The following is a 12,965-nucleotide window of genomic DNA, read 5'->3' as shown; positions in this document are numbered from 1 at the left end:
TAAAAATAATATTTGCAACAATTGCAAATTTTTTGTTTCTGCAGACGTACACGGATGAGGACCACGGTATTGTCCAATCGCGGGCGCATCTGTACCACTCGTTAGAAAACTTCCTGGACGAATGCTTTGAGACGTCATCATGATCGGAGCACGGGATAGTGATGACAATCTAGATGCTGTACACCACCTGCCTCACACTTGTAAATACTTTGTCACGTGTACATAGTTAATGTACGATATGTAATATGAAGGTTTAAAGAGTGTATATAGCGGTGTGAGATTGCCCAGGAAGGATGGGAGAGATAGAGAGAAAGAGAGAGAGAGAGAGAGCGAGAGTGAGCGTAAAATGGAAGAAGATAAAGTAATTAATTAGGCACTAGTGTCGTCACAAAACTATGCAGGGCAGAGGTCTGTAAAAACATATTTGATACGTTTTTTAAAGTACCCGATCAAATGGTGTGTCGAAGGCCTAATAACGGCGCGAGCTCCAGTTGCCTCGCCGTTCAGACCTCATTAGTGTGTATTCCGTATCGTTGCAGACGTCGTACTTACAGCGCACAAGCACTGTTCTAACGTTATATTAGCACGCAAAGCGTTATTCCCCGGATGGTCGAATGAACCAATCAACGTCAAGTTCGAATTGCGGAAATGGAATTGGACGAGGAATTTTTTACGATTTAATGTCAATTTTTATTTAATAAGTCCACAATATTATTTGACGAAATATTAATCCCAAAGTTCTACTATATCATCGATATTAATAATTAAACAATAATTAATCGGCAAATTCTTCAATTAATATAAATTCCTCAGTAATCTATACGTGTTGAAATTTTTCTTAGGATTTCTATGAAATAGAAAAATTACGATTTTGTCTTTGTAGAATACATACTAATTGTAAGTCGTATTCTTATCACTGAATTAAATTAAATTATGTATACTATCAATAATTTGACCATCTGGAAAAAGATATTCCATATATTTATATATTTTATTTAATATATGTTAGATTATCTTTTGATTACTGTAATTGCACCTTTTTTGACAAAATATCAAGTTGATGTATCAAGAATGTTCACATATATGAGTTCAGTTATCAAATCTTGATAAAAGAGAATTTTAACATTAAAAAAATATATATATATATAAATCTGCGCTGTCGCATTCACGCGCGCGCACATGTAAAAACATAAATATAAATATACCTACTTTCAAAATAAATTAAAAGAAACATGCTCAAGACTTAATAATTTTTGTATGTAGTTTGAAAGTAAAAAAAATATATTCCATACTATAAAATTGTTATTGGAGTTCTTAAAATATATTTAACATTTCAACATTTAAAATGTAGAGTACACATGAAAGTTTCTTACTACATAAAACGGATGTTTGAAATTCTTAAATTTTATATTGATAATAAATTAATTTTTTATTCACGAATAATACGTTTTTCATCACATAAAATATGTGTCGACCTTTCGACGATAAAATTAAAAAGCGAAAGTACACCGTTTATTGTGTACTGCAAGCACTTTTTGACAATAATATTATCGATGATATTCTGAAAGGTAACAATTATTATGGTCTATTCAATATATTTTTACAATTTGTATTTGAAAATATCTTCAAGTAAAATAATAGATTGTATGTTTAATAATTTTACACACAAAATTTTTTTTAAAGATATTTTAATGGTATATGTTCTCTCAACAAAACTTATGTTATTATATTAATATTAATATCACAAAAAATATGGTAATTTTATTGTGATTTTAATACCAAATGCGAGGGAATATGTTTTTTTTTAATTATTTTAAATTAATTACAGTTGTAATCAATCACAAGAATGTAAAATATGTAATGTGACACCATTTTTTTTTATCAATTCTTATCTATCTTATTCTTATCTTTTATCTATCCAGATTTAATTATATTCTGCAAAATTATTTAACTACGTTTAGCATTTCCAGTACGATTATTGATATTACCATCAAATCTTCATCAAATTTAATGCCTCGTACATTCGTCTAATGGAGATATATTTAATAACATCAAAATTATTAAATTGTCTCCCAAAGCATACATAAGTAAACCTAACAGCTTTTTTAGTATTCAAAGATTCAGATCCAGTTATAGGTCGATAAAGTAATTCATATCTCTATTGATATATCTTGCTTTGTAGAGTATATACTAAGTATTCTTGCCACTAAGTGTATTTGAGTTATAACTTAGAAAATCTAGAATACAAATTATTATATTCAAAATTAAATTCTAAGTCAAATTATATTATATTCAAATAAAGATTTACTTATACAATATACATTTTCATATAACTATGTTACTTAAATCTTTATTAAGAACAGAAAACTAATAATAGTAATAATTATTTCGTTCTTTTATTATTCCTTATAATTAATATGCAGTTAAAGAAATTATTGGTCAATAATACATTACAACATTTAAAATCTCGATAACGGATTTATACTCAATATGTAAAATGTGCTAAATAATTTTGATTTTAATACAAAAATGAATTTTCTGAACTCATATATGTTATCTTAAAGCTCTGGAATACTCCATAAAAATATAAAACTCTTATGTGTAAAAAGAAACAAATTAATATGTTGTTTACTCCGATATGGGATATTAATGACTGTTAGTAATTATACATTATGTTAATTGAACGAATCTTGAAATAAGAATATTGGATACGAGCACAGTTTTCTCAATAACTTTGCAATATTTGCGGACGATGTAACCAATTTTAATACATAAAAATCAAAATTTTGCGGCAGAAAAATGTGAAATTAAGCCAATCAATTTTTGAGATATATTTAGGAATGTTCTTGAAACGTAACATATTTTCACAACTGTTTTTTGATGAACTGTTGTAACGTTCGTAATTTTTATGGAAGTGCGACAATGTAAGACATATGATGACTGACAAGAAATTATGTAGGAAATGGTAACTAAATTATACTTTCAGAATCGATGATAATGTACGTATTGTACGTGAAAGCAATGTTTTGTAATGATCTGTAGATAGGTGATACATTATTTTTTGTATCGCTACAAACTGCTGCACGTTTCGAGAGAGAAGCATTTCACTATGAAAATAATATGTACAAAGACATTTCCATGAAAAGAATATATAATAAAAGCGTATGAGATATGCACAAGTTAAACATATGTTTTGTATAAAACATACATATACTTTATGCTATGGAATATAATATTTGGGAGTATAAGCATCGCGTTTGATAACTGCATTGTTAAAAAAGATATTGATCCTAATATTATTTTAATATGTAAAATCTTTCGAACGAAAGAGGTGCGTTAATAATAAGATCCTATCAACCGAAACTTTTGAAATTGATTTCACCATAACACAAAAATAATATTACTTAGATTATATGGATAGGTAATCTAAGTGCAAATGCGTAGAATTACACGCGAGTAACTTTACTTTAAAATACAAAAATAAAAACTTTCACGAATCTTACTGCAAGAATTTTTTATAATATAATTCTCGACTTTTTAATAATATAATTCTCAAATTTTTAATTTTCTAAAAACTTATAATAAAATTTTCCAAATTTAAAGAAAAATCAATTCAAAAGTTTCTTTAAGAACAGATAGATTTTAGGAAAAAACTATTCAGTGCATTTTAATTGTCAGAAAGAGTAATTTATGCGTTCCATGTATCGATAATTACAAATTTTGTCTTTCTGTTCTAGCTTATACTGTGGGTATACCAGAGTGTTAAGAAAGTACAATTACATCAATTTATATCATATTTGTATATCTATAGTTTATGTAATGAATGGCATATAAAATTTAACAATTAGTTTATGGAGACACTTTTTCCTTAACGTAAGATAGCATATCTACTTCTTATTATTGTTAGACCACGGGCAAGTATTAGTGCCAATGTATAAATGCATACCTAGGATAAGTACAAGGGACTATCGACAAAACCCTCAATTAAAGTTTTTTAATGCAAGGACCACTGTAACAATTTTGAGAGTGGATCAAGGTGAATTTATTAAAAATAATTGTTAACTTTTATCCCGACACACACGCGCATTGTATATACAAAAATTACTTACTTACACTTAATTAAGGTAACGGAGCATTGTTAGAAAGAAGATATTGTGACCCAGTAGAGTTATGAAATTATGACAAGTGTACTCTCTTTCACCACTATTTGTTGAGTGTATTATAAAAATAAAGCTCTATGTTTTATTAAGGCAGAGTATTTATATTTTGAAACGTATTTATATTTTGAGTATTTATATTTTTACACTTCACATTCGACATTTCACGGCACTCTTCGTTCATGACAAAACCTCGTACGAGACGACGAGGATGCGAGTTGAAATGCACCGCGACACGCCACGACTTTCCGCCTTGCTTCCTAACGTTCCTAACCGACCGACTGCTGACACTGCGTAGTGGCGTGATTCACGTGACTGGCGCGTGGCTGCGCCTGCGCGCCGTTGCGTCACTACCGCCGCCGCTACGCAGTAGCAGCAGTCGGTCGGTTAGGGGGCACGGCAGAAGGTCGTGGCGCGTTTCAACTCGCGTCTTCGTTGTTGTCCGTACGAGTTTTTGACGCGAACGAGTGTTTCAAGAGTGTCGTGGAGTGTCGAGAGTAACGTGAAACGTCGGGCGTTTGTGCCAACATTGGCCAACAACCGTTGTGTCAGATACGATGTATGGTGCGAAGTTGTATCACGTTAATTCAATCGTGTTTCGTATCTTCTCCGTTGCCATTGTATTTTGAGTTTCCGACGCGCGTGAGTACCAAAAGTGCCGAAAACGAAGGGTTGCGTGTTTGTGCCAAGTGTAAATCAAGACGAATCATCGTGAGGAGACTTTTGGATCCTCTGTGATTTCCAGACTGTATAAATGGTCTACAGTCGGGTTGGGATGTCGCGTCGCGCGTTTAATCGCGTCTGTCTCCGTTCCCTTGTATTTTATATTTTGAGTTTTTGACGGGCATGAGTACTAGGAATGTCGAAAGCGAAATATCGCGCGTTTGTGCCAAGTGTAAAAGAGAAGGAAAATCGTCGTGAAGAGAATCTTAATGGGATCTCGAATGTTCGAGAGGTGTGGCCGAATGGAGCTGGACGGAGGGACCAGCGGCAAACGGTGAGTCAATTTGTACTCGTATTTACTACTATTTATTTGTCCCTACAATTCGGTATTCGCGCTTTGTTCTCATTGCGTTCCGCTTGAATTATCATCGGTACAGTGCGACAAATCAGTCAGTCGCGCAAAAGCTTTTATTAGAACAGGAAAAATTTGAAGTTTGTGTACACGCTCTTTCGGCGCTCCCTTTGTCAGGTGCGCCAACACAGTCCCGTGTGACATGCTTTCCGAGATCTAAGATTGACATCGTAGGCCGGTATTTATAGCCGATTCTTATATTTAATTGTCTCAAGTACTATCTTCAGATGTCATTAATTAATCTGATTATTAATCAGTGATTAGTATCAAAAATATTACTCTGATTGAAGTAAACATTCATGTAAGAATAACGTTATAGGTAAAAAATCCTTGTAGACGTCATCTTGAAATTTACAGCACAAATATGTGGCAGTTTGCTTTTTTGTATGATGGTAAAATATATTGTTTTCCATTATCCGTCGATTTTTATGTTGTATAAATTACCATATGGTTTGCTCGACGCGCTTCAGCTTGCGAGCGAAGTCTCGAGATGTCGGTGCAATCGCGCGAACTTCCGCCTGGCGTCGCTCCCGTTCGCGCCTAATCGGTGGCGATCACTGCGATCAGTAGCGATCGTGGAATGGGGTTCCAATATGGATTATTTATTAAAAATTCTATAAATAATAAATTAATAAATTAATAAATCGCACATACTAATAAAAACCTATAGAATGCAAAATATAAAATATTGGATTTTTTTTATTTTTTTAGTTGTTTTGTATAGGATAAAAAAAATGTATATTTTCCATTAAAAAAAAAGTGAATTAGAGAAATATTATTTTATGTAACAATATTTCTTATAAAATACAATATATAATGTAAAATTTTACATTAAGAAATGTTTCCTTGAATCTGCAATTAAACAGCAAATATGTCGACATAAATATGTGCTGTAATTCTTACAATAAAAGTTTTCTGTTATAAAAATACAATTTTGCTTTACAAATGCAAATTTTCTGTTTTAAAATACAAATTCTATGCTTTAAAAACACAAAAATTATACGAAAATAATCGTTTTTAAAGTAGAGAATTTCTGTTTGTAAAGCACAGAATTTGTACTTTAAAGTAGATAATTTATGTTTTAAAGTAGAGAATAAATTATTTTTATAACAGAATTTATGTTTGTAAGATATAAAATTACAGAGCATATTCATATCGATACATTTGGACCGCGATCCAATTTGTGCTCAAATCACTATTGGTTTTAATTCCATTCTTGTTTATGTCTAATAAACAATAAAATTACTACTAACCAATATAACAGATATCTTAATTTCTAAACTTCTAAATTTTAACGCTTAATAACTCACTTCACAGGAAAAACCGCCACGTTTTTCTTAGTTTTTTCATTTTGAGTGAAAATGCATCAAAAGAGTATATTTTTATTTTTATTTAAAGTACTTATTCTAAATAATTATTAAAAAATAGAAGAATCACATTGCTCAATATAAAAATTTCTTATAAAATAAGAATGTACAATACAAAATTGTATATTAAGAATTCTCTGTTTCCTTGAATCTGCAAATAAAATAATTTCTATTCATTAACAAAATACTATAAGCAACATAAAAAAAATTGGATGTAATATAGAGACAATACAAGATAAATGCTGTGCTAACAATATTGCTACATGTGGATACGCACTTGCACTTGGTACATGTGTAAAACACAGTTTGTCCTTCATCAGCAGATCTCAGTTGCAACGTTGCGTAGGACATTTTGTCATTTTGACACTGAGGACATTGTCGCTCTACTATTGGCCCTTCCGCATCATCCTCACTATCTTCACCTTCTTTGACAGATACACTACTGGCATAAGTATGCTTGGTGTTAAAGAAGATTGTATGTGTCATTCCCATGTCACCAAAAACTAAAAACAATGTTAGAAATTCTCCATATTAACGTAAATTCTTAATTATTGTTTGAATTCACACATAAAGGAATGCTAACACAATCTCACAAATGTTTCATAAAAATATTTCTTAAAATATCAATAATATGTTAAATTACTATCATACAAAGTATATTTTTTCTTATATATATATATAAACTTTGATTGTTATCAGATTCGTATTTTTTAAGACTGTTTATGATACTATATATATAGTAAGTAATCTCGTTTTAACTTTTTTTTCTAGATCTAGTTTTTTTCTATAATAAGAAAAACCAAAATTGAAATTAATTTGATAAAAATGGACATGTAACAATGACTAACAGTACTTAATATAATACATAACCACTTACGATTATGTTAATACTGTAAAATAGTCGTAATAAAAGCGCGACAATATTAGATGCTGTATACGATCGATAAAAATTTATATCGAAAATCTCAACTAAATTATACTTTTAGAATTTCGTTCTCTCATTGAAAAAGATACAATACCTTCGGAATTCCATTCTCTCTTGCACGTGTAACATTTAATTCCTCCCCGTTCGCCTAGCAACGGCAAAATTGAACCACAATCTGGACAGAAGCCAGGCGCAGTAGTAAAACAACTCTTGTTGTCACTTGCCATCGTTTAACATGCATTAAAACGCATGCAATTGAATCGTATATAACTTGCCCTTCTTCCTCTTGAAAACATAACCTATAAAATTTCTTGATTTTCACTAACGAACCCATACACTACCGCCAGCACATCCTTTTTCGAAATTGGCACTACATAGCACATTTATTTTGCAACACTGTCGATAAAATGGTTCAAGTCTATGCTAAAATCATGTGAAGGATTCTAATTTTTTAATCTACACCAAATGATTTTAGCATCGATTTGAATAAATACTTAACATTTATGTAGTTTAATATGAAAAACTTTTATAAGCACTATTGTATTTAATTTTTTTTTAATTCTAAAATAAATTTTATATCAAATGAAAAGGTAATTATTGTATTATTCAAATGAATTGTATGTACATTCATTACAATGGTTTTGGTTTGAGTGACGTGTCGTCTATCAAAACTAATTAAGGCAACAATTTTGAATTTTACAATGTTTAGGTAACAAAGGGATTAAATTGCCGTGACTGGAGTTGGTGAAGGGGACAAGGAGTTAGTCACGGAGGTAATTTTTGTAAGGGCTATAAGTAATTCAAATGAAATTTTGGATAATCCAATGTAATTTTTGGCAAATCTAAATAATTTTGAGCGTTTTTAAGTACATATTTAAATTAATTTTTAATTAATTTTTAATTACATACACATAAAAGTTTCAAGATATTTGTTTTACAAATGTACTTAGGGGAGGTATAATAGGAATATACGTAAGTATAATAGGAATCTATAACGTAAATCAATGCGCACTCCACGGTACGTATTATGAAACTGTTCGGAATGAATTCCGATCGAAATTATTCAATTCCCTAAATTTCTATTGTGTTTTCTGGAGAAAACGGAATAATTCCGATCGGAATCTATTCCGAAGAATTCCATAATATGTGAGATCCCCGAACGCTAGACGAAATCTAACTCCCAAGCATATAAAACACTTTATTTTATTTTATTTTATTTTATTTCCTTCTCAGTTTTATTCCTTTCTTTTTTTTCGCCGTTAAAAATAATAATTTGCAATGATTTCATTGTAATTTTTTGCGTATTACTCTAAACCAAATATAGCGATGAACTAGAAATTAAAAATAATATCATAACATTTTCTCATGAATAACAAGGAAAAGCTCGACTAAATTCAACTCGTTGATTTTAGTCGACGATGACTCTAGAACATGTAGACGTCGGTTTAAATTAAAGACATTATATATAATAATTTCCTAAATAAAATAAGGAAAGGAAGGAAAACGGGAATAATGATAATAATAACTCTTAATGACAACAATAATTATGCTTAGCAACAAGAGTAGTAGACATAGCGTTAATAATAATTAATATTAAGATATTTGAATTTGAGACATTGAGAAACTAAGGTATTAAGGTACTAACATAAGATAGATTAAAACAATGTAGAAGTGAGACGAATAACCAGATTTATAAGCACCACCATTTAATTGAGCGCGTATAAACAAATTATGAAATGCTTCCAGCAAGACATAAGTACACTTACAGCAAATTCTGTTTAATCTTTATTTCGGAATTTTTCCCGTCTTTTGTTCAGAAGTGAGTTTCTTTCTTTTCGAATTTTAATTGTTACAGGGTGATTCTTAATGGTTGGACCTCTTTTTTTACCATAGGAGCAAGACCTACCGACGGATTTGTATTTCTAATATAATATAATGTTGGAAATTACAAATGTGTGCTCTTATTAAGAATCATATCTATAGAATCATATCTATAGAATGGAAAAAAGAAAGGGAAGAGACACTCTTGACACAATTGACTGGTATGGTATCGTTACCGCGCTGTCTTAGCGCCTCTAGCTTAAAAATGCTGATACTTTGAGCGAGAGCGTTATTCCTTCTGAAGTCGCAGCTAATTGTAAGTATATTTTTTTGCAATATATTATTAAGGTAACAAAATTCTTTGCAAAAATTCGTGAAATCCGCCTAAAAAAGACATTAAAAATGTAAAAAAAACGCCAAGTATATTTTTTTAAATAAAAAACCAAACTAAACCAAACCAAAACTGCAATGAATGAAATCAAATATAATACCATCAAAAAGAAGTGAAATCAAAAATATTGAAAGTATATTTATTACCGATGGGGTGGGAATCTTTTGACCACGTTGCGATTGACCACCAGCCACTTACATTGTTAAACAGTGGAAAAACTCTAGACACCGGTCGCTCTAAATGATTGTGATCAATCGCAACGTGGTCTAACGGGACACTCCCGTACCAATGAGCAGCAAATTATGTGACAGATAAAATCAAAGATGGGCAAAATCTCTAACAGCAGAATGCTTAACGCGCCCGTTTTTTTATATAACTAATACCGTTAAGGTTATCTTTTATAACGATTTAGTAATAACGTTTTGCGACAAGTAATAATTTTTCACTACAATAATAATAATTATAAAATAACGATAATCTTTACTAAGATTATTAGTGCAGAAAATGTCATGTAAAATTCATTTAAATGCACTAGCAAACTTATTAAATATTTATTCAAATTAAGATTCATTGTAAGCTCACAATTTATTTAACAAAATTTTTTTGAAATATTATGTTTATACTTATAATAAAATTTATTTTATAAAATTGATATTTACTGTAATAAATATCACAAAATTGTACACTACTCAAAAAAAAAATAGGGAACACTTTCCAGACAGCAAAAATTAGGCTATTTTGTGACTGTAACTCGGTGAAAAATCATCGTAGATAAAAAATAAAAAAAGCATTTTGAAGCTTGAAGATCCAACTTTAACGCTCTATCAGCAGATTTTCAAAATTCTTTTAACTTCCTTGTCTTATGCACACACACACACACACACACACACACACACACACGATGTGCAAATATCCTATCGGCAACCTCCACGTGATGCATATTGGGTAATGCTAATGTCGGCGGTAGACGTCATTTTTCAGAAAAATGTACTGTAAAAAATGTGTTTCTTCGAAGTCTTGTAACTCGGTCAAAAAAAATCGTAGAAAAAATTTTAAAAAAAGCATTTTGTAGAAAAAATGTCATACTTTATGGCACTTGCATTGGATTTGTCGAAAAACAATTTTTTATTGAGCTACAGGTTGTTAAAAATACGTAATTTCGAGGAAAAAACAGTGTATCTTTTTTGGGGCATAGTACTAAGAAATTGAAAAAATTTTGGAAAACCATTAATAACATGTTAAAGCTGAAACTTCGAGCTTTAAAATGGTTTTTTTGATTTTTTGTCTACGATGATTTTTCACGGAGTACGGATATCATTTGTAAAAAATGCAGGTTTAGCTTCAAAGTTGCGTAACTCGGTCAAAAAAAATCGTAGAGAAATTTTAAGAAAAGCATTTTGTAGGCAAAATGTTGTAGTTTATGAAGCTTTACTTGAATTATTCGAAAAAAATTTGTTGGTCGAGTTGCAAAGTGTCAAAAATACGAAATTTTAAGGGACAAAACAGGGTGTGCTTTTTTACTGCATAAGACAAGGAAGTTAAAAGAATTTTGAAAATCTGCTAATAAAACGTTAAAGTTGAATCTTCAAGCTTCAAAATGCTTTTTTTATTTTTTATCTACGATAATTTTTCACCGAGTTACAGTCATTTGAAAATAGCCTAATTTTTTATGTCTGGAAAGTGTTCCCTATTTTTTTTTTTGAGTAGTGTATTTGCGTAATAATATTAGAATTAAATCTCAATTAAGGTGAATAAATATTATATGTTCTTCGCTGATCGTATTGTTTATACTGGCCGCGTCATTAATGCCTAAATTGACGTTACAAATTAACGTTACAAAACGTCATAAATTAACCGTCAATTAAACGGATCATTTCTGGTTCCCATAACCTTACAGAAACGTTTCTGGAATTACATCTATGAATACAACGTTTCTCTAACGTTGTATGCAAATTTTGCAAACATCGCAAGAATGTTGGAAATGGTATGACGTCGTATATATGAGGTATAATTGAATCGGGACATTTCTGGTTGCTTAGACGTTACCGAACATTTATGCGATAGAACGCAAAACGTCGTATAACGCAACGTTACGTCGTTGCAAAAAACTCTCAAGCATCACATGTCTTTTTTTCGATGATTGATGTATGAATCGATATATCAAGTACATACATGTGATTCAGCGTACACATCTTATATAATAAATCGGTAAAACGGTGTCAATGATTATTGACTTGTTACGCAAGACGATCAAAAATAATTTTACAACTTGAGCTGTTATGTATGCAGTTCTTATTATTGCGCATTGGATTATTATCATTTAACCGACAAATGGATGTTTATTAATGGTTGCGTACACCTTTTATCATAAGAGATATTCTTGAATAAAGTATCAAACGAAAAATAACAAAAAGATAAATTTGTCGTTTTACCTTTCCATTCAATGTAAATTTGCATATAAAGAATGCGCAAAAAACGCAGCCGCATTGAAGCCGCACGTTTGTACGATGCGTTATCGCGGGCGTTATTATTACTTTGTGCAGTGTTCACAACTTTTAGAAGCACGAGCGCAATTTTGAATATTGAAGTACTTTAAGTTCAAAGTAACTTCAAAAAATTACTGAAAACCAATGAATTTATCTCATTATTCTATGTATGAAAGTATTAAGATACATTATCGAAAGATTAATAGTTTACGAGATATTTTATACTTTATATTGAAATATAATATGATATAGAACACACACATATGTATACGTTCACGCACATACGCAAGTACGAATGCGCAATAAGTTTGTTTTCTATTCTTGCATTAGAACTTCCCTTCTCAATTTTGCTAACTTTCAAACATATATCTATTTCGCTAAGTGTACATTAGTTCAGAAAACTCAGAAACACAAAACAATCATGTATAATATCTCGTGAATTATTAATTTTTGAAAAATCTATTTTAATACATTTATCTTAATACTTTTATATGCAGAAAAATTAGAAAAATTGTAATGCAATTATTTAAAAAAAAGATGAAGTTAACTTTAACGTAATTTTGAAAAATCGACTTTGATGGAAGTTTATTTTAGCATTATTTGTCCCCCTCAAGACTATACAACATTATATTTTTAATGTATTTCATTGCATGTTTTGGTTATTATATGTGTTTAGGTAAATTTATCAATTTTGTCAAGACAATGATAAAATTTGCGCAAGACAAATAAATACTAAATATCAG

General features: G+C 30.4%; 2 protein-coding genes across 2 annotated transcripts in view; one reads left to right on the top strand and one right to left on the bottom strand.

The window, feature by feature from the left end:
* Positions 1-4,249, top strand: part of LOC120357212 (venom dipeptidyl peptidase 4-like) — a 48,584-nt gene extending 44,335 nt beyond the window's left edge. Inside the window, exon 8 of the mRNA XM_039447204.1 lies at positions 45-4,249. Within this exon, the coding sequence (XP_039303138.1) occupies positions 45-143 (99 nt within the window). The 3' untranslated portion in view covers positions 144-4,249. The remainder of the gene's footprint in view (positions 1-44) is intronic.
* A 2,081-nt stretch (positions 4,250-6,330) lies between these two features.
* Positions 6,331-7,853, bottom strand: LOC105204580 (DNA-directed RNA polymerase I subunit RPA12). The gene is made up of 3 exons (XM_011173710.3): positions 7,619-7,853; positions 6,877-7,102; positions 6,331-6,750 (listed from the first exon to the last, which is right to left on the bottom strand). Exons 1-3 carry the CDS (start codon positions 7,749-7,751, stop codon positions 6,726-6,728), a joined length of 384 nt encoding a protein of 127 aa, XP_011172012.1. The 5' UTR covers positions 7,752-7,853; the 3' UTR covers positions 6,331-6,725.
* Positions 7,854-12,965: the final 5,112 nt, after the last annotated feature.

This window comes from Solenopsis invicta, chromosome 3, assembly GCF_016802725.1.
Source record: "Solenopsis invicta isolate M01_SB chromosome 3, UNIL_Sinv_3.0, whole genome shotgun sequence".
In the NCBI taxonomy this organism is placed as follows: Eukaryota; Metazoa; Arthropoda; class Insecta; order Hymenoptera; family Formicidae; genus Solenopsis; species Solenopsis invicta.
Note: the sequence above shows the minus strand (reverse complement) of the source record. Positions and strands in the feature narration are given on the sequence as shown.

Excerpts from the sequence above, each read along its gene's own strand:
- LOC105204580 (XM_011173710.3), bottom strand. The coding sequence starts at position 7,751 with ATGGCAAGTGACAACAAGAGTTGTTTTACTACTGCGCCTGGCTTCTGT. Across the intron at positions 7,103-7,618 it reads GAGAGAATGGAATTCCGAAG|TTTTTGGTGACATGGGAATG; the intron begins GTATTGTATCTT and ends CATTGTTTTTAG. Across the intron at positions 6,751-6,876 it reads TACACATGTACCAAGTGCAA|ATTCAAGGAAACAGAGAATT; the intron begins GTGCGTATCCAC and ends TTTTATTTGCAG.